This window comes from Anabrus simplex, chromosome 1, assembly GCF_040414725.1.
Source record: "Anabrus simplex isolate iqAnaSimp1 chromosome 1, ASM4041472v1, whole genome shotgun sequence".
NCBI classification, from domain to species: Eukaryota; Metazoa; Arthropoda; class Insecta; order Orthoptera; family Tettigoniidae; genus Anabrus; species Anabrus simplex.
This window is the reverse complement of record NC_090265.1, coordinates 1,060,664,087-1,060,686,545: the sequence shown is the minus strand read 5'-3', so window position 1 is coordinate 1,060,686,545 and position 22,459 is coordinate 1,060,664,087. Positions and strand designations below refer to the sequence as shown.

The 22,459-nt window shown below is 38.2% G+C and overlaps 1 protein-coding gene across 2 annotated transcripts in view; it reads right to left on the bottom strand.

Moving 5' to 3' along the window:
• Positions 1 to 22,459, bottom strand: part of Pif1 (Pif1 DNA helicase) — a 144,966-nt gene that overhangs the window by 50,430 nt on the left and 72,077 nt on the right. For both annotated transcript variants that reach the window (XM_068228351.1, XM_068228350.1), the window contains exons 6-7: positions 16,970 to 17,217; positions 10,121 to 10,260 (exon numbers count right to left, since the gene is read on the bottom strand). In XM_068228351.1, the coding sequence (XP_068084452.1) occupies positions 10,121 to 10,260; positions 16,970 to 17,217 (388 nt within the window). The remainder of the gene's footprint in view (positions 1 to 10,120; positions 10,261 to 16,969; positions 17,218 to 22,459) is intronic.

Sequence of the window (22,459 nt, the reverse complement as noted above, 5' to 3'; positions counted from 1 at the left end):
TCTGTTGCAGGAACATTGTTCAAAGGACTTAGTGGCGGCCAAGATAAAACTTGGAAATTGGGAAGGTCCCAGACAAATAACTATAGGCTCCGCATACCTCCCATATGACTCAACTAATCTGCCCCCATCAGAAGAAGTTGAGAACTTAATTTGCAATACAAAAAGGAAAGGTGAACACCTAGTCCTTGGTGCAGATGCAAATTTACACCAAACTGCATAGGGCAGCACAAACTGCAATGCACGAGGTGAATCTTTACTAGAGTTTATTATTGGAACTGAGTTGACGATACTAAACCTAGGAAACAAGCATACATTTATAAATAAAAATCGTAGGGAGGTAACAGACATTACACTAAGCACTATGCATATTGCAAACTTTATTAAAGACCGGAAGGTGCTGGAGGAACCATCATTGGCAGACCACCAACACATTCAATTTGCAATACATGCGAGACTATGTGGGATTGAGATGTACAGAGACCCAAAAAGAACTAACTGGGATAGATACAGAGAAGTTCTAGGGAAGGCTGTACAAAAAATTCCAACTAACGTGAGAGGACAGAAAGAATTGTATGAGGCAGTGGAACTACTAGAAGAGGCCATTATAGACTCATTCCATGACAACTGTCCTCTCAAAGAAATGAAAAACACCAAAAAAGTTAGGTGGTGGAACAACAAACTAGCTAAAATGAAAAAAGATGTTAGGATGTTGTATAGAATATCATCTAGAAATGGTATGTGGGACGTATATCACAGGAAACTCACCGAGTATAACCTAGAGATACGGAAAGCAAAAGGAAAATCTTGGAGACTGTTCTGTGAGAAAGTGGAATCACACCCTGAAACAGCAAGGCTCCAGGAGGTTCTTAAAGCAACCCATATAAATCAGGTGGGGACAATGGAGAAACCAGATGGGTCATTTACTCAGGCGGGGAAGGACACGCTGGAGATGCTAATGGCGTGTTACTTTCCTGAGGCTGAGGAGATGACAGAAGAAGAAACGGTTGGAACAGAGACAGGAGCTCGAAGAGCAGACTGGAACTGTGCCAACAGAATAATAAAACACAACCATGTAAAACTGGCAACCACCACGTTTCACCCTTTAAAGGCTCTGGGCGAGATGAGATACTTCCGATACTCCTATAGGAAGGGCGGGAGATACTCGTCAATGCCCTGACGGACCTCTTCAGAGCTAGTCTACTGTAGCTTTAGGGTATGTACCAAAATCATGGTCTGAAGCTAAAGCAAGTATTCATACCTAAACCTGGAAGGGCAAACTATGCCAAAGCCAAAGCATACAGACCATTATGTTTAACCTCCTTCATGCTGAAAGCAATGGAGAAAATTCTGGATAAATACTGTATATCAGAAGAACGGTGCAAACGAACTCAATGTGACATGAAAATCAGTTTACATATAGACCTGGCAGATCCACTGAAGTAGCACTCCACCAGTTGGTTTGTAAACTAGAGGAAAGCCTAGAATATTAAGAAATTGCACTGGCAGCATTTCTATATATACAAGGACCCTTCAGCAATACAACCTAAGACTATGATCAAAGCACTGGAAAAGAGCAAGGTGAGTAAAACGGTCATCAAATGGATTAAATCCATGTTAGATGGAAGGAAGATTAAAGCAACCCTGTTTGAAGAAACGCTGACGGTTAGAGCCACCCGAGTCTGTGATCAGGGAGGAGTTCTTTCGCCTCTGCTGTGGAACCTCGTAGTGAACAAAATTATAGCTATGCTCAACGAACAGGGTTTCTATACACAAGGATACGCAGATGACCTAGTGACTGTGGTACGAGGTAAGGTGATAAGTGTTATCCAGGACCTCATGCAAAGATCACTCAACCTTGTGGAGAACTGGTATCAGGAAGAACAACTATCAGTCAACCCGAACAAGATAACTCTGGTCCCTTTAACAAAGAAGGAGAAAATTAGAGGGAAAGAGATCACTGAAGCTCTTTGGGCAAGATATATATATATATATATATATATATATGGAAGAACAGGCACTGCACCTAGGTGTAGTGTTTGATAAAAATCTAACCTGGAATCCACATATAGAAAGGAACATCACCCAGGCCAAGAACTTGCTGTATGCATGTAAAAGAGTCGTTGGGAAGACATGGGGCCTAAGACCATCAGTGGTAATGTGGATATACACAATGATCATTAGACCATTGATGGCCTATGTTGCAATCATCTGGTGGCAGAAAGTAAGTCAAGGAAAAGTCGACAGTAGATTGGATAATGATGTAGATGTTGATTCCCATAGGGAACCTAAAATATTTGTCCTGAATGAGTAAATTTATAATACCAAATAACGGACCATTATATTGGTATTAGTAGATAGCCTACAGAGAATGGCATGCATGGCCATAACTCGGGCTATGAGAACTACAATGTTAAAAAGAGAAAGGTTCCACCTATTCAATACAATGATAAACCGTTGCACAGACTTATGTCACAACATGTTTAATTTGGTTTGGGACCGGTTTCGACACACATTTATGTCATCATCAGCCGATAGAAAAACATGGCAAAGAGTATACAATTATCAACACACAAACACATTAAAGGATAACTGTAACACGTAACACTTTCAAGAAGTGAACAATTGAAGTTCATGTAGTTTTTACACTCTTGCTGTGAGTGTTAAAAGAACTGAAGGATACAAGTGAAATGTAACACTTTTCCATGAAGATAATTTTTTGTAGAGATCATAAGCAGTGTGACGTTCTTGAGAACTCTTGCTGTAAGCTTTGAAGTCAATATATTAGATCTTGAGGTTAAAAAGGATCTTGAAGGATGCACCGTAATTTACAATATTGTTGCTAGGCAAGGAATACAAAGATGCCAACTTTCAAGAAAGGCAATTCGTAATGCAGCCGTTACGGCGACGGCGGTGATAGAAGTTTTTTCCTGTGATCTTACTAACTTAAATATCATTAAAAAAATCAAATAACAACATACAATTCAACAGATGTAACATATTCAAAGACTGGCATGTAGAGAGTGAATGATTCTTACCTGCTAATTATTTTTTTGCTAGTTGCTTTACATCACACCGACACAGATCGGTCTTATGGGATAGGAAAGGCCTGGGAGTGGGAAAGAAGCGGCTGTGGCCGTGCCTGGTATGAAAATGGGAAACCACGGAAAACCATCTTCAGGGCTGCTGACAGTGGAATTCGAATCCACTGTCTCCCGGATGCAAGCTCAAAGCCACGCGCCCCTAATGGCACGGCCAACTTACCCAGTGAACCTGCTAAATTAACAGGTGATCTGCAGTACATATCTGAATGGAGGTTGAAGGATCATTTCTTTTGTTAGGTACTGTAGTTGCTCCCTTAGCAGCTTGTAGTTCCTATTTGGAAAACGTACACTGGTGACATGTTTTCTCTTTTGATATCATGTACATCCTCTGCACTAACAGAGCATTGAACAGTTCGGAGTTCACATTAGCACAGAATTCAATCTTGTCCTTCCTCATCACGCGCATCTGAAAAGTCACAGATACACACACTACAAAACACGTGTGAATGAGATTTTGAGAAACGCAGTAAACAGGGCCATTCTTTCGAAGTTTTCCGCCCTAAATTGTTGAACTATTTTTGGTTTATTACTAGCATCACTACTCGTGGTAACGTCATCACACTTACTTTCCTGCACAAGATGATGATGATGATGCTTGTTGTTTTAACCCGATGAGTGCTACGCCCGTCTATAGATGGGCTGACGTGGCTGGTCCACCAGTGCTACGCCTGTCTATAAACGGTGCACGAGAATTTTAATTTCATTGAGTTTCCCGGTTCACTTTCGAGTGCGAATTTGATCTCTGACATGTTCTGCCATCTGTTGGGCATTATGTAGAACTAACTGATCAGAGATTATAGCTTCGGGAAGTAACTTATAGAGCTTTTTGTAGATGTCTGTGGAGTTCGTCTGTGATGTAAACAAACATGGCGGAACAACAATTTAGTTGCTCTTGCAGTGATGTTATTTCGGATCACAGAATCTTTCAGTTATTAACCACAGCGGAAAGTGATGATGGAGATAATCATTTTAAGGAATTGTTAGGCGATTTTGAAAGTGAGAGTGATAGAGAGTGCGCTGAAAATATTGTATGTGAGAGAGAAACAGAGCCTCCTTTTAAACGAAAGAAGAAAAGTTTGGTGAGTACAAAAGCTATTTTATCGCTAATTTCGTGGCGGATGGATTACTTTTTTTCACCAGAGTTTCAGGTAACTGTGACAGGCTCTGAGGGCCAAGTAGTGTTTGATGACAACCCGAAAATCATTGGTTTTTAGAAACTTTTGTGCCAGTGGAGTTGGTGCAGATAGTTGAACAAATCGGCAGCACAAACAACCAGTAGTAAACATTTAACTATCACCGCATTCCAGGTTTGGAAAGTATTTTAAAATATCAACTTATATACTTCTAAGAAGGTACATGTAGTAGTTGCCTACAGATTTTAGGAAATAATATTATTTTGGGCTCTTTACTTTGTATAAAGATATTGCACGCATGGACACATAAGTGTAATTTTGTTTTCTCTCAAAATAATATTGAACATAAGTGTAGTATTTTCCATTTGCATTTAGATTTATAAACAACCAACATTTATAAACATTTTAAGCTAATCACCCCACTGATAAGTTAAAAATTGAGGCTTCTACAAATTTTTTTACATAAAAATGAAAAAACTCAGCAATGAGGTACCAAACAGTCAACTGGTAACTCAGCACTTAAAAGGTTAAGGGGCCTAACATCGAAGGTCATCGGCCCCTAATGGAACGAGATGGACGACATGATACATGATATTTAACATTTTAAAATGTAGCCACTGACAAGAGTTAAAAAAATGGTGATGAGAAAATGAGTATGAGATTAAAACAGCAGTGGATCTAATTTACAATGCCTTATTTTCTAATAAAATAGGAGAAAATACAGGGAAAAAAGGAATAAGGCATTGCCTGGTAGTGCAGATATATATACATAATTTACATTAAACGTTAAAATAACACATTAAAATACGCAACACAAACTAAAATGAAGTCAATGGGATAAAAGCGCAATTGACACAAATACATGAGGACAAAGGACATAATTAGACACGATAAAACAGACCACTATCCCTCATAAAGCGGATGACGAGGTCTGCTGACTGCATTTAAAGTTCGATTTTAACTGTCTGCTGACTGCTCATCATCTCGCAAGATAAGGGAGATGGTACCCGGGAGGTTAAGTCCACTATCCATACTGACAGCAATCCAATTCGTCACAAAACAACCGTAGAGAAAACCACGGCTTAGATGCAGTTCGGTTCTTCCTCCTGAACAAGAAATCGCCTTATTAATTCAAACCTTGCGCATTTCGTAACACACGATTAGCCTATAGGTATCCTAGAAGAGCAATGATTGCAACCAAAATCGCAATATATACTTCTTCAACAGTCACGCACACAGTATTCATAATGAAACGGAGTTTGTTACCAGTTTGCCGCCAAAACAAAGACAAAATAACTTGCATACTTACATAGAAGTCTAATCATGTGACGAACAAAGACAACAACTCCGCAAGATATACCACTTCACAGGTGGCTATTTTTTCAGTAATGGAATCACACACTGCGTTCGGCGTGTGATAACTCGAAATATTCTTAACCCCTCAGCGACGCAACCATTTTAGGAGCTTCCTACCCCGCGGCCGGATGAGATTTCAACTACGCGCGACTGAAATACATTGATTCACTTAAAGCATTACTACAAGTATACGAATAGCCCGATATTCACAAAATTTTGAATTCCTTATGATAGAACTACGTACATGCAGATAATGACATAATTATTTCACATTACCTTAGTAATTTAGTTTCATGTGATAGAGTTTGAAGCACTCTTCGAGACAGAGACCCCCGTCACACTCCTGGCAGCAGTACACCGACGTCGTCTTTTCTCCGTGTTTTGAATACACGATACATCTCTGAGGTTTGTATTTCTCACCCTTGTGTGATAATTTCATGATAAAATGTCTTTCCTGCAACCTTGGAACTGTATTATCTGAAACGTGCCGACCTTGAATATTTCGTTTCCCGGCCGAGCGAGCTTATTATGTAAACAAACCTTCCTCTAGCTGAACCCGATAAGATAGGCCTAACTGCTCTGTGTTTGTCCCTGTGACTTATCTGGATATTATTAGAGAATTTAGGAATCAGAATTCACTGTTGAAAACTTCCCTTTGACCTGTATAATTATCAATAGTCTCCTACACGAAATTTCAAGTACTGGTTCCTCCTCATCCGCCATAGCTGCATCATTTATTTAATTATCACTGCTGCTAATACTGTCACTACTACTTCCAACTAAACTTTCATCTAAATTATACAATATTTCAAGCACATTACTGTCAGTCAAACCACAGCTAAGCGCGGCGCGTCACACGGACTGATGAAACTGCAGCGAGGCCGAAAGCAGCAGGACGAAACTGAATGAGGGGAATAACATTCATGATGAAACAAACCAACTTCATACATATTTCAGATAAAAGGTCGAGACATCGTCTTTCAAGCGAGATATATACCATGACCAACTGGTTCTCGTATCATATGACAGAAAGCAGCACTAACTGATGCCTACACAGAGCACTCGTGGAGAGTTATGAAAATATTACAAGCCGAGAAATAGACAATATGATAATTATTTTGCACTCTCAATGTACAAATAGAGCAAAGAACATCACGCGAAAAGACAAACTTCTCATATCATTATTTCTTTATTTTATTACGTGGGATAGAATGAAGCAAACAGGCTTTAAAAAAGCAGAGATTACTAGTGCTCAGACTTACTTGACAAATATTTACCCTTACAAAAACAACTACATTTTAACGATCTTCATTCTTATTTTACAAGACTGATAAACCCGAACATTTCTTCTTGGAAACGAAACAATTTGCAAATCCATAACTCCAAAATTCTTCACGCTATAGCCATAAATGCAAAACCATGCATGGGTCTATACCACGTATATAGGTCAGCGGCTACGGAAGAAAAGAGGGGTCTATACAACGTATAGAGGTCGGCGCTGAGGGGTTAAACGAGAGACAGGAAAGGGGTATAAATGATTACTGAGAAATCCAAAAATCATATTCTGAGAATTCAAGCTGAAATGGCATTCCTTGTGTATGCTTTTGACCACTTCATACACTTAGATTTAAAATCAACAAAAAAATCGTAATTTGTGGTGTGTGATTCGTAAAGGCATAATTATGATGGGCAATTCGTAATTATTACGATTGAATTGTAATAGTTGGCATCTCTGGGAATACACTTGTTGCTAGGTAACGAGTAACATGATTTTGTTTTTGGTACTTCTAAAGGTGGAAAGTGATATATAGAGCCCGGATTTCCATTCACTATCCAATCTCAAAATATGCATGCATTCATGCATTATCAAATGACGGAACGTGCACAATAAACTGGAAAATGTACACTATCAATTGTTATATTTTCACTTCCTTTTGAAATATTGTACAGCAACTAATTTCTCCACAATTTCTTCATTTAAGTTAATTTGTTTATTCTGGCAGAACATTCCTCAACACAGAAAATGATCTTTCTACGTCACAAGAAGTGACAGATTCATAATTAAAGGAAGATATTAAGCAGGACGAAGTATATCTGAAGTTATCTCTTTTCAAAAATCAAATTAGAAGTTCCTTTCCTCAATCTGTTTAGACACAACGTTTCTTCGTAGACTTTTAACAGGTGCCATGACACCAACACTTCACAGCACAGTCCAGCACTAAATTAAAATTTGAAGCGTGTAAGCGTGCTGCTTTACAACTCCCTTCTTTTCTCAATTATTTTGGCCTCGGACGTGGGAACAGTGAGAGTTCGGGTTCAATTTTTACTGGGATACCTTATTTCTAAGAATTAGAGCGATCGACGAGGAGTCTTTCTGCTTATGTCAATGTTTACTCAAGCAACAGATAAGAAAGTGCTTGGCTAACTGGATTACAGGACCTCTATGTACGTATCTTTGGTTGTCAGGTAGTATACCGGGAAAACATTTTCTTTCTCTGTCAATAATAGACAAATAACGTGGACGTACGGTCCCGAATTCTGCAAACCCACATTCAAAAACGGCACTATCATGCAAGTTAACACAATATATGCGTCAAAGTCAGAAGAAAAGTCATATTATCCAATATAAATGTCCAGTTATTCGCTATTAAATCCAAAATTTTCAAAATATGCATTATGCATGAATTTTCTCCCTAAATGCCAAAACATGAAAACATGCACGGAAAAAGTACGGTTGTTTGGAATTGATCAGTCATAAAACGAATATTTGCAAAGTTTCAGTAGTGTAACCAGCTTATTTAGGAACATGCATTTGCACAGAAATCCGGACTCTAGTGATATATATAAAAAGTCCTAGAGTATATTGTAATATATGAACTTATCAGTATCAGTATCGATATGGATCTATGAGATCTATAGAAAAAGGAAAATAAGTTAGAAATTAAAAAAAATAGGGAAAAATGGTAAGATAAGTAATACTATGGAGGCTCACCTTGTTTAGCTTGCCATGAAGTATAAGAGGAAGTAAGAACAGAAATTGAGCACAGGTAGGGTATAGGAAGTGGGGGGGGGAAGGGGTGTTGTGGTAGGGGCAAGTGGAGCGAGAAGGTGTTGTGTATAACATGGAAGATCGATCGCCTACTTGTCAACTTGAAGCTTTTGAAAATTAAGATAAGGAAGTCAAAAAGGATGTTCGGTTTTTCAGACAAGTCATCAAGGTATATTAAACAATTTTGGTTCAAGGGGTCTCAATTGGGTCGAGGATTTTAATTTTCTTTTGTTAATTTCAACGGTTCAGGGGCTGTATGTGTGCCGAATTAAACATTACAATTCATCAAAAGTAGGGCCACATTTTTATAGACATGTAGATTGTCTATCACGCGACAACTCGGAAAACATGCACCCCGCTCCAGAGGCCACATGCCATTATTGTTGTTGTTGTTGTTATAATAATAATAATAATAATAATATATTTGCATAACAAAACATGTCCAAATACAGTGCCCGTATTTTATTATTTTGCTTTCCCCCTATTTTTTATGGTATCCGCATTTATCGTTTTCCCGCATCCATCGTCATTTTCCTCCTCCTTGAAAAACGATGCATCTATGTTTTAATGTATATAGAAAAGTTGAATGAAAAAGTGGTGATATATGGACTGAAGTGCTTTGGACATATTAAATGGATGCATGAAGAAAGAATGCCAAAAATAATTATAAAATTACAGATCAAGGATATATTTAAAAAAAAAAAGACCCAAAATATGATGGCTGGACTAGATTAACCCATTCCCAGCGCCAACCATTTATAAGCGTCAAGGTAATAATTCACAGGTTGCGTGAACCGCTTTTAAGCAACCTCCAGGTTCGTGTGTTTATTACAGATTGCATTAACTGCTTATAAGCATCAGAAGTTCATAGATATTTCTGACATCTATGGTCTTATTTTGCAACAAATTGCAACATTTTATTTCGATGGAATATCGTATTCCATGTAGAATTTATGTGGCCGTGCACACGTTTTCTGTTTGACAATAGTTGAAGCAATATGGCATCTGCACTAAAATCCCCGAGTGTAAAGAAAGTAATTTAGCAGTAATATTGAGCGAATGCTCTTGCTTTGCAATGAAAGTGAAGACGAAAGTGACAATTATTCTTCCGAACTGACTGATGAATTCTACGATGACCGACACAAATGTGAAGAAATTAAAGATGTTCAGACTGACTGGGTGACATTTGGATGGCTGCGCAACAGATTTGATTTTACCAGCAATAGTGGAATTCATGCTAACTTTAGGGATAATCCCGAACCATTGACAATATTTGAAAATGTTGTTAGAGATGACAAATTATCTGAAGGAAAAAAAGAAAGAAAGAAGCAACACATGTTCAGTTAAGGGGTTAAGAACAGCATAAGGCAATGGGACTTGAACTGGCAAATGGTAGTTGAGGAGTGGTGGACAGATAGAACAGAATGGAGAGGAACCATATTTACCATGAACTAGCAGCTTGTCCATAAGCAGATACTAACCAGATAATTGTTCCAGTTTGCTGATATTGAGGAGATTTACATCCTGCATGTGACTGCAGAGTCTTGTAGCCAAGATACCTGCCCCATCTATCTTCTGCTTCGATGTAGCCAGCAACTTTTCAGTGATTTCTGGAGTTACTCTAAAAATAAAAAAATAAAAAAGTGAAATAACAAAATATATGAACTATTCCAAATTAAATCAAACACAAAATAAACTTTCAGCTTTTCAGGTTGCGGTGAGTATAAATACCCTATTTACGTGAATAGCCTAATCACCACATATTTTTTTCAAAATATGGAGGTGAAAAGTTGGGTTGTGGGTAATATTTGCATCAAGGTTGGTACAGTACTCCTGAGATACGGAAATCTGGAAGCTGGCATTTTTTTGCACACTCTGTTGACAAATCTGTTCCTAACAAAAGTGAAAAGCATGCCTAGTAGTTTATCACATATTTAGGATGGTTGGAATGAGGTATAATTATAGGTCATTCATGGCTAAAGAAAAGTTTCACATTATTGAAGAAGCAGAACAAATTGGTAATCACGCTGCGGTAAGAAAGTATGATGTGGACGAGAGTTCCATACATGATTGCACGAAAAAATAAAGCCTGTCTTGAACAGATAAATACTGTATTTACTCGCGTATTAGACCGCCCTTTCCCCCCACTTTTACAGCCAAAAAAAGTAACGGGGGGTCCAATATGAAGGGTAGAGGGAAAGAAGGGGCTCGTTACATTTTTTGGAAAAATTGCGGTCCGCATACATGGAAAGAAGGGGCTCATCGACATACCTGCAGGGGAAGAAGGAGCTCACTGTATTCTTCCCGCACTCAGTGTACGAGCAGCAGGAGGTTACCTACGCAGTGTTGTTTGTGTGTGAGTGGGGACAAGTGGTTGTAGACTACTACTGTGTTTCTTAACTGTGTGTCTGTTGTATGGACAAGTATAGACAAGTGAGGCATTATGGAACCGAAAACAAGGAAACGTAAATTGTATGGTAGACTGTCTGTAGCTAATAAAAAGCTAAAACTGCAGTCCCATGAAATGAGGAATGACTGTAATTTTAAGCACCACTGTTTTCAGACTGCTCTGGAAGAAACAAGATCTTACAATCATTCATTCTTCTTGTATCACACGATGAACAGAATATGCACCTCTGTGGATTAATTTCTGTTCTACCTGTAAACAGACCTGCAACTAGTGAATCTGCTGCACATTACAGTGCAACATACAAGTACAAGGTTCATGGTCCAGTTAGGGAAGATGACACAGAATTTGTGAAAGAATTTGATGAATGCCGCAAAGCCTTTACGGCTATACATGGCATAAGAAAGAGAACACTTGAGTATCTTGTGAAATCCTTACAAAACACAGGTTCAGCACCAATGGATATGAGAGGGAAGCATGGACAACACCACCATAAACTTAGTGTTGACAATGTAAGTAGTGTATGTCAGCACATAAATTCTTTCAAAGGCCATCAAAGCCACTACAGCTTACATGTATCCTCCAAACTTTACCTGCTGGAAGATCTAAATATTAACAAGATGTTTAAAATGTTCAAAGAAAATAATCCAGGTATCCAAGTAAGCTATGAGACTTACAGAAGCATATTCTGTAAGGATTTCAATATTGCCTTCAGTTATTCCAGGACTGATACCTGTAGCATACGTGTCAAGTATATTGCTAAAAAGAAAAGTATAGAAGCAGAGAAGAAACTAAAATCTAATTCGGAAGAGGTTCACAGATTGGACGATGAATGACGTCGGCTGACATTAATCAACACTGTTCATAAGAAAAAAGCGGAAGCATTTTATTTGAGAAAAAAGGAGATAAGGAGAAAGTGAAAAGACAATGTGAATTTGAGGCGATTTGCTTCGACTATGGGAAAAACTTGGCTGTTCCTAACATCTCCACGAATGGTGTCTACCACAGGAGACGGTCATCTGTGTTTGTATTTAACGTCCATGTACTGTCCACTTCCCAAAGTATTTTTTGTGTGTATTTGGAACATGAAGGCAAAAAGGGAAGTGACGATGTATGCTCCTTGTTGCATCACTTCATCTACAACTATTTTGATTCAAACATAAAAAACCTCAGTATGTTCTGCGATTCATGTAGTGGAGAACAGAAGAACTTCACTTTCTTTTGGTTCCTCTACAACTTGGTGAACGTTGGGAAAAAACTGAAGTCCATCACTGTAACGCTCCCTGTATGGGGTCATTCCTGTCTTGAGAATGATAAGAACATGGGTTTGGTGAATTCAAAAGCCCAGGCAATTGTTCCTAGTAACTGGATCTCCATCATCAAAACAGCTCGTCAAAAGACCTCACAGTTCGACGTTGTAACAGTTGACCACGTAATGTTTAGGGGTTAAAAATTAAATATTTGAAAAGGAGGTTCAACCTATTCAATACTTAAAAGAAAGAAATGCAGTAATCACATTTCTATTTAAATGGGACCGGTTTCGACCTTAGTCAAGGTCATCATCAGCCGTAAAAACATGTACAATGTTTATGAATATTGGAGGTCAGTTTCACACTCTGACAGGCACAAAGACACAACACCACATTCTGTCATGCACAAAGTCACAACACTATCAACTAATATAGATTTGTAGTAGAAAGCCGACAGCTCCTGGTGATCAGCGCGGCACATTCAAGGTCATGCGCTGCGGTCGGACGCCAAAGTAGAGTGGAGAATGTTTTGAAGGTCCAGAATTTGTCACAGTTGCGGGAAGTTAAGTACGTATATAAAAATATACGACGCAAATCAGAGTAATTGAATGAGTACTTGTACTCCTTAGCAGGACCTTCAAAACATTCTCCACTCTACTTTGGCGTCCGACCGCAGCGCATGACCTTGAATGTGCCGCGCTGATCACCAGGAGCTGGCGGCTTTCTACTACAAATCTATATTAGTTGATAGTGTTGTGACTTTGTGCATGACAGAATGTGGTGTCGTGTCTTTGTGCCTATCAGAGTGTGAAACTGACCTCCAATATTCATAAACATTGTACATGTTTTTACGGCTGATGATGACCTTGACTAAGGTCGAAACCGGTCCCATTTAAATAGAAATGTGATTACTGCATTTCTTTCTTTTAAGTATTGAATAGGTTGAACCTCCTTTTCAAATATTTAATTTTTAACATCAATAATTTCAATACAGAACAATGAAATTTTTATCTTTAAATGTTTAGGGGTTGGAAGAACTTTTTGGATGAGAGGTATGCAAAGAAGTTACCATTTCCATCCCGGCCAGTAACAGAGATCAAGATTCAGAGACGACCGTTGTTGAGCTTCCGGAACACTTACAATGGCGCTCGGGAATCCGTCTCCATAGCAGTGAAACGGAGGACACATGATGCTTCCAATCATCCTGAAGACCAATTTTAATAATAATGTTATTTGTTTTACATCCCACTAACTACTTTTACGGTTTTCGGGGACACCGAGGTGCCGGAATTTTGTCCCATAGGAGTTCTTTTACGTGCCAGTAAATCTAGCAACACGAGGCTGTCATATTTGAGCACCTTCAAGTACCACCAGACTGAGCCAGGATCGAACCTGCCAAGTTGGGGTCAGAAGGCCAGCGCTTCAACCGTCTGAGCCACTCAACCCGGTGAAGACCAATCTGACCTGCCAGAGGAAGCTAGTGAAGGTAAGAGTATCACTTCCTTCATGGTGAAATTCTCACCTTCACTTAATTACCCTAACATACTACAATGAAATATAATACAGTGCTTTTCTTCCCTAGGAGCTTTGCCCATATCTGCTGAGAAGTTCAAAGACTTGCAATAATTAATGAGATTCTATGGTGATGAGGCAAGGGAGTATTTCTCCAATATTCCTCATGTATGATGAACTGTAGCCTGTGCTACGTGAAGTGATGGACATCTGCTAAAATATTATATGTAAAATGTGATTTTGTGCTTGTTAAAGACTTGAAAAACGTTCATAGTTTATACATTGCTCGTGTTAGTTTAGTAACAATAATGAAAATAAACAATAATACAGAGACTTCAGACAGTAGTTCAGTGTAATGAGCCCCTTTTTTCCCCTCCTACAGATGTAAGTAGTTACAGAACATTTTAATTTTTACCTTATTGAGGTTTAAAATTCCATAATGAAAATAGGTTACACATTTACAATGAATATACTAAGATTTGTGGATTACTGGACTTCCAAATAGATAAAAGAACACGTTCTACAAGGTTTTGAAGTTTAAAATGCTTCTGCTGAAAAGTTAGTAAAATGTTCATGAGCCCCTTCTTTCCCTGTACCCTTCATATGCGATAACCTCAAATTTTGTGCAGTGAACACATGACTTCTAGGCTATAAATATTGTACGTGTAAACATTCTACACTATTCTTTAACAAACTGATGAATGTATTTGAGTTATACTGGCTATTTTCATCGGAAGGCAGTATTTCTAGACATAAAAAGACAAAAAAGTAAATATAGTCTCTTTTAGTTACTCATATCACATCATTCGTTACATCTCATTAATTCCTCTGATGAGGGTGACGTCAAGATGGGCATCCGGTCGTAAAAACTTGCTGCAAAGATTCGTCTCACTTCATACTCGACCCTGTAGAAAAAAGGGATAAGGCTATCGTATTATCATATAATGCAATATTGATACAAAAGAACTTATGTCTGTCAGTTGAGCAGTATGCCTACCACAAAGTAAACCTGATCACTACTTTCATTTCAATTATTGCCTTGCGCCGCCAACTTCCCTGCTACCAGCGTGTCGGCATTCCAAGTGATGTCATCTTCACCGCCATCTTGTCAGCCGCGTCAGGCATGCTTCATTCTCTCTGAGCCATGCACTGCAATCGAGAGCATACGAGACCCAATCTTTCTGGACCTTCTAAAAACAGTTTCGTTCCCGACTATAGAGTCTAAATAGTGTCAATCTATTCCCAAATGGTTTCTGGAGATGGCCTCTGATATTCCCAGTTGGTGTATGTGTAGCAGAAGCCACTCCTTCCGAATGAGTTGTACTTCCGAATATAATACATAGTGACTGGAAACATTCTTTTGATAACTGCGGCTGTTGAAACCCAGACCCTTATTTATAAGTATATTTTTATGCTTGTTCTCTACATTTATCACATCAGGATTTAAGTAAACAGCTGTTCACGAGATAAGATAGACCACATTGTTTATATGTTATCGCCAGGATAGTGCCAAAAGTTCCTCGACAGAAAGAATAAAAATAAATAACAGGAAAGTTTGCCGCATTTATGGATATCTATAGGTGTGGCGGTAATGCGTTTTATTATCATGATGTTTAATTTTGTACGTTCATTGTCTTTTTTTAAAATTAATGCATACCCTAGTATGTTTTGTTTGGCGTCTCCGAAAATTGTTTAAAGTACGTGGGGACATAAAATTATTTTTTTACATTTTTTTTAAATTTTTTAGGGATGTTGGTGAGTAAAACAATAGTTTTAATTGGATAGCTTTTATCATGTTTTAAACTTACTTCTCTCCAAAAAATATCTATATTGGCCCGAGTTAAGAGATAATAAACGATCACTCTGTTAATGATCTTGCCTGCTATATAAATAACACAACCGCGAATATTTCTCAACTGAAGTAAACTCGTTTCCTCATCCCGAGGTGGTACAGCTCTTTTTAACACAGTCCCAGCGGAGGGGAGTTACATGTACCGTTTTTACCGCACATCAACCTTCCTGCCATTCGTAAATCTTGGACATGAGGCTAGGCTTATTCACCTATCTGTGCAATGTCATCAGAGCTGCAGTAGGCCTACGCTACAGAGGCGGTCGTTTCTTAACTACGAAACACAGATGTATCGCATGGTTTCGATGCGTGTTTTCATTGCGTAGATCGTACGGACGAAATTATTCACAAATTAATGCAATGTCATCAGAGCTGCAATAAGACTTGTACCCGCTTCGACGAGGAATCGTTCTTCTCTGATGAATTATGTTGGGGGGACTTATATGCGAGATTTATTTTTTTCATTTTCTTTGTCTCGAAAAGCAAGGGGGGAGGGGGAGTCTAATATGCAAGGGAGTCTAATACACGAGAAAATACAGTAGTACCTGCCAGGCATTTTGCAGATACAAAGCAGTTTTCAGAAATAAAAAATGGGATATGTGAATATCTAACTGTAAAGAGACAGCTTGGATGTGCGATCAAGAGTGAAATGTGTGAGCTGAAAGTAATAGCAAAAGAATGAGAGTTAATAATGATGGATTTTAAGGCTAGCAGTGGATGACTCACATGTTTTAGAACAAAATAACTTGAGTTTTTGTAGAGCTAGCACTGCACAAAAGCCTACCAGGCAATAATGAAGAAAATGTTGTGAATTTCCATAGATTAGTTTTTGGTATGCACCAGATAAATTTGTTTTTACTCTCACAAACTGGTAATACAGATCAGACACATTTATTGTACTGTAGTATTTATGGTTTTCAATATTAATATTTAACAAAGTTATATTAAAAAACTTTTTCCAGAAGTTTTCTTCCTAAACTTAGGGTGCAGGGATTGTTTGCCTATATACAGTAGTACATGCTGAAAAGAGGTTAAGTACAGAACAAAAATGGGCAGATGAGTACCAGTGGGCACCTGACTCACACAACCTTCCGATTCTGTATTAGATGCTCAATCGACTGAACTAAGGTGGCCTAGGATATATTTGTACTCTTGGAAAGATCATTAAACTAAATACAACTTCAAATCAAACATGTTTTAAGACATGGTGCAATAATATACTGTAACTTGACTCATAGCAATAAACTTGAATAAAGGACAAGAACATTATTTGTATGAGGAAACCGACACACTATCACTGATCCTTCTTTACCTGCCGATTCGTACATTCTGAAGAATATCAATGAAAGCAGGATCTGACTGACGATGGACTTGAGTCAGTTCATAGCTTGAGTAAATGCAGTTATCCCACACAGAACTTTGAAAACAAAAACGTTTATCGTCTGGCTTAGAGTTGCGTGTCACAGGTGGTAGCTGAAGGAAATCTCCACACAGAATAAGCTGTATGCCACCAAAGGGTCGATCATTCTTGCGAACTGCCCGAGCTACTTTCTCTAATTTCTGTAAACATAAAGACAAAACAACAAAACTTCAAATATTATAGAGACATGAGACAAAATTAACACTGTAAATTAGATAGCTACTGTAAACTCGGAAACAAATGAAGGCATACTATAAACTCCATATTCTTCAAAGCAAAGTAGATAAGAAACACTCCATTCTATCGATAACTCCTTGCACATTGACCTTGTCCTTGTGTTACTAAGAGTATGTACCTGTCTTCATTTCTACCTTTGATATATATTTAAACACCTGAGTGCCTTTTCCACTTTTGTGTCTGTCCTACGCTCCTTGTCTCGTACGCTTTGTACGCCTATATATCGCACATCTTATCTTTTCCTGTCTTCCCCGATCTAGTATTAACCTGATTTTTTTCTAATCTATTTCCATATCAAGATGAAATCTTTGAAGAATAATGATGATGATGTTTGTTGCTTAAAGAGGCCTAACATCTAAGTCATCGTCCCCTAATGGTACGTGATGAAGTACAATGATATGATTATCAAAATTCCAAAATCCATCCACTGACTAGAATCCAAAACGACTATGAAAAATTATTAGGAACTTAAAACAATCAGTAGATCCGGCCCGCAATGCCCCATCTTCATATTAAAATAACTTAAAACAATAGTATAAATGGAACAAGGGACTGCTTCCAAAACAAACTCATATCGTTGATGCTTATTGTCCAAAGCAGTCCAAAATCCAGGTCACCAGCCCCTCATAATGGTACTAATCACTGGTAAACTAGACCCATGATGTTCCTCATATAGTGGTATTAATCACAGGTAATGTAGACTCAGTGTTCCTCACACAATGGTACAAATTACAGGTAATGTAGATCCATAGTATTTCTCACATAATGGTACTATTCACAGGTAATGCAGATGCATGGTGTTCCTCACATAATGGTATTTGTTATGGGATTACCCGTGGAGCAGAAAGAAGGTGCCGGGGTGAATGGGTCTATCTACAATATCAAAATTAATTTAAAACTTGAACTGAAGGTTATATTTCTTTAGAATTTAAAAAATCAACAAATAACTGGTACAATTAGCAATTTTGAAACAGACTTGGAGAAATCCACAATTCAGAACTTTAACAATTTTGGGCTTCAAGCCCCTAGTTTTACAATGTCAAGAGATACCGGATCCAGTTTACAAAAACCTTAATTCAAACTAAGGAATCATTTATTCAAGGGCAGAAATCCCCTAATTCCAGAGCACTTGCTCCCTAAATACAATATCAAGCCTCCCAGAGGCAATCGTTACTATTCCAAAAACCTTGAAAAGAGCTAAGAGATTCTCAGTTTCTTACAGCCAGTTCAAGGCAATATTACCTCAAAATGTTACACACTCTGAATTACAAATAGCCATAGCTTAATACAGGGGTAGCTAGTACCCAACCTACAGTGCCTTTGCGAAAAAGAACAGGTTAAATAAACGGCCCAAACACAAACTGAACGGAGGTGAAAACTGTGCTCTGGATAATGCAATATAAAATCCTACAGGGCCTTCAACCGATGAAACAAGGGCTATTCCCAAACTACTGAGGTGGCTCGCATGGAGATCTCTTTAACACATTACAGAACAAAAGGTTATAAAACGTAGCCACCTCAAGCCAAGATGAAGGGGAGCTCGAGAGGGTAACTCACTCTCTATCCCCGATTTACAGTTAAAGACTTAATGAAGTTTTATGAAGTTTTACATTAGCCGTAAGAAAATTTATATTTTAGAAAAGTATGTTACATGGTTAAAGATTCGGACCTTCCCCTCGGAATAATTTGCGGACACAGCAAGAAAGATGGAATTATGTGGCCATTACCTTGTAGATGTTCTGCTGGCCGAAGAAAGAGGCGGCCCCGCCTCCTGCCTTAACACACACAGAAAGACGATGATCAATTGACCAGGAAACCTGAGAAGCCGCAACTTATATACCCTCAGGGAGGTTCGAGAGAATTCAAGACTAAACCGGCCACATCCTCTCAATTTAATTGGTTGAACTCAAACGTTACACTCAAAATCAAACAAGAAGCCTGTGATAGGCTGAAAATTAATTACAAAATTTTTTGATTGACTAGATTCAAAATTGGCAGAAAGAAAAGGAAGTGTTGCCAACCCAAAAATAAATGAATATAGTTTCAGTCATGAATACCTAGAGAAACAAAACTTCTTCAAGTTGTAAGTTCCTTCACCTTGCACCAGAGTGCATGATCAGAGTTTTCAGTAGTGACATCTGTGGAAAAATGTCCCAATTTCTTGGTATATAGCAGAACAAAACAAGGAGAAATTCACTCAGTATAGGAAACTTCACAATAACAAAATTACTTAGTATTTTAGTAGTGACATCTTCTGATTAAAGTTCCAACTTCTTGTGTTATCAGTTTCACTATTTGATTGATAGAGGAGTTTATTTAGGCACTGATTCTGAATGAGCGAAGTAGGGGTGTACCTCCCGGTACAGTATTATTCACACATAATAATAATGTTAATGGTTCTTTCGTCTAACTAACTACTTTTGCGGGTTTTTGGAGAATTTTGTCCCGCAGGATTCTTTTTACGTGCCAGTAAATCTACCGACACGAGGATGGCATAATTGAACACCTTCAAAGACCACAGGACTGAGCCAGGATTGGACCTGCCAAGTTGGGCTCAGCAAACGCTCTACCGCCCCAGCAATTATGATGGGTCAAATTGGTACAATGCACGTCCTGTCAGTCTTTATCGTATCTTCCTGTTTCTGCTGTAGTAGCCTTGACCATGTACTGTTTGTAGTCATCATCTAACTTCCTCTTTTTTTCCCCATGGTTTACATGTTTACAGTTCTCCTTTTTTGGAGACATTTTAGGCATTTTATATACACAGACCTGCCAATCTTTGAAATGGGGACTCAATAATCAGGGTAATCGCAGAATAAAGGGAAGCATTATCATGGATGCCTTGAATTTTCAGTTTTAAAATATATCTATACTAAAAGAAATGTACATATTTAAATACATGCTTAGTTATTCTGGTGTAAACATAGTGTTGTAGCATGCTTTGCCTTTTGTAACTGCTTTCCAGTGAATCTTTTTTTGAAACATACAACACCATCTGATGACAAGTTTAGTTTCTCAATGAGAAGCGATGACAATGTATTTGTGCTTAGTGAGGACCTAAATTCAGTTTGATTTTTTCTTACAATGCTAATGATTCTTTTTGTTTGTGCATTATATGTGGCACTGATAAGACAACATATATAACTTCACTGAGAGTGTTATATTTTACTGAGAGTTTTACACTTCCTTTAATCACTTCCATTCTTTAAATTTGCAACTTCATTCCAAGCAACATCAATCCTAGTACAATTTAATATGTCATCAGATAAAATGTCACATGGGTAAGATATTAATTTTGATTCATATTTATCATGCTCTGAATCTGCTATAATTTTGGGAAATCTACTGATCAAATATTCTGTAGAAGAAAATTAAGCACTCTGTCTCAGATTTAAATTAACAATCCCTGCATGTTTCAAAAACTCATTACCAAAAGGAAAGTTTATCACAATGTAATCACAAGCTGCAACGTAAAACTACCACTCTTACTATTACTTAATTCTTCTTTCAAATAAACCCTACACTTAGTACCAATCACTAAGTTCTCATCTGCTTTCTGGTGCTTTCTTTCCTTAAATTTCACCTCAGTAATTGATGCAACTCCTACTTGTACACAAGATGGTTTAATAAACCCTACAAGCAAGTTTCTTAACCCGCGAGGGTCGCTAGCCGAAATGTAACGTGAGTAGTCACGCGTGAGACATTCTCTCACATTAAAATAAATATGACATTTTTCACAGTTTTGTGGGGCGTAAGGCTGAAATTTACTACTGAAATGAAACACAAGTTCTACCTTATATATTTTAGATAAAAATGAAATGATTAAGCTGGGTGTGTGTGTGTGTGAGAGAGAGATGGCGTATGGCTTTTAGTGCCGGGAGTGTCTGAGGACAAGTTCGGCTCGCCAGATACAGGGCTTCTGATTTGAGGCCCGTAGGCGACCTGCGCGTCATGATGAGGATGAAATGATGATGAAGATGACACGTACACCCAGCCCCCATATCAGCGAAATCAACCAATTAAAAAGTTCCTGACCCCGCCAGGAATCAAACCCGGGACTTCTGTGACCAAAGGCCAGCACGCTAACCATTTAGCCATGGAGCCGGACATGATTAGCTGTTTATTAAAGACACAAATTACTACTTAAAATAACATATTATGACCTTCCAATGATGTGTAATTACATGTCAGGGAGTCATTGAAGGTCATAATTATGATAAATGCATATGGACGGCATAGATGTAAGATAAATTGTTGATGCACGGCGAATTTATATATATTCGTAAAATATGAGCCGACACAACTCGCGAATTGATGGTAGATCTTATGGAAGAGAATCGGTAGATCAAGGTCAGAACCCCGTGGTATACATCGGACCGCATGAAAACAGTGTAGTCGCAAGCGGGTATCAATAAATATTTGCAGTAACAGCTGAGAAGAAGAAAGGCCAGACATTACATCTAGTATTACAGACGTCAAGGAGGCCATGGATTGAGCCGGAATTACATACAGTTAATCATCTAACAGGCGTGTGGTGTGACGTACTTCAAGTGAAGAATAAACAATAGTAGCGTGTGTTCCTTTGTGAATCTCCGTGATAACGTTTCCTCAAATGTCAAAATCATATGTAAAGAAGTCAGGATCATAGTTATGTGGTTCATGGAAAGCAGCCTCATTATTATTATTGTAAATAATGAAGTTAGAATTTGTTTCAATGTTAATTCTTGAGTAGCAGAAAAAGATCGGAAAGCAAATAGTGAGCACAGCTCTTGTATGCGAGTTAAAGTCTTTAAAACTTAAGAAGCTGAGGCCTAAATAACGATTGATAAACTAAATATAGCATTGAGCGACACTAAGTTATACAGGCCAGTATTAATCGATAACAGTGGACTTGTAAATCTGTATGAATTCGCTCTAATTATTCTGTTCCAGTTTCCGATTGAACCCAAGATGTTGCCTATATTTGTGAATAAGAAAGTCCATATATAGGAGATGTTCGAGTAAACCAGTAGGATCCTGGTGGATCCGCACTCTGCCGGGATGAATGAGATGGCTGAAAAAATAACCTGACGACCAATACCTGTGGAGAAGCGAGGAAGTCAGATGAGTAGTCGAACCTTGCCCTTCTTGTTTACTTGTAGATGC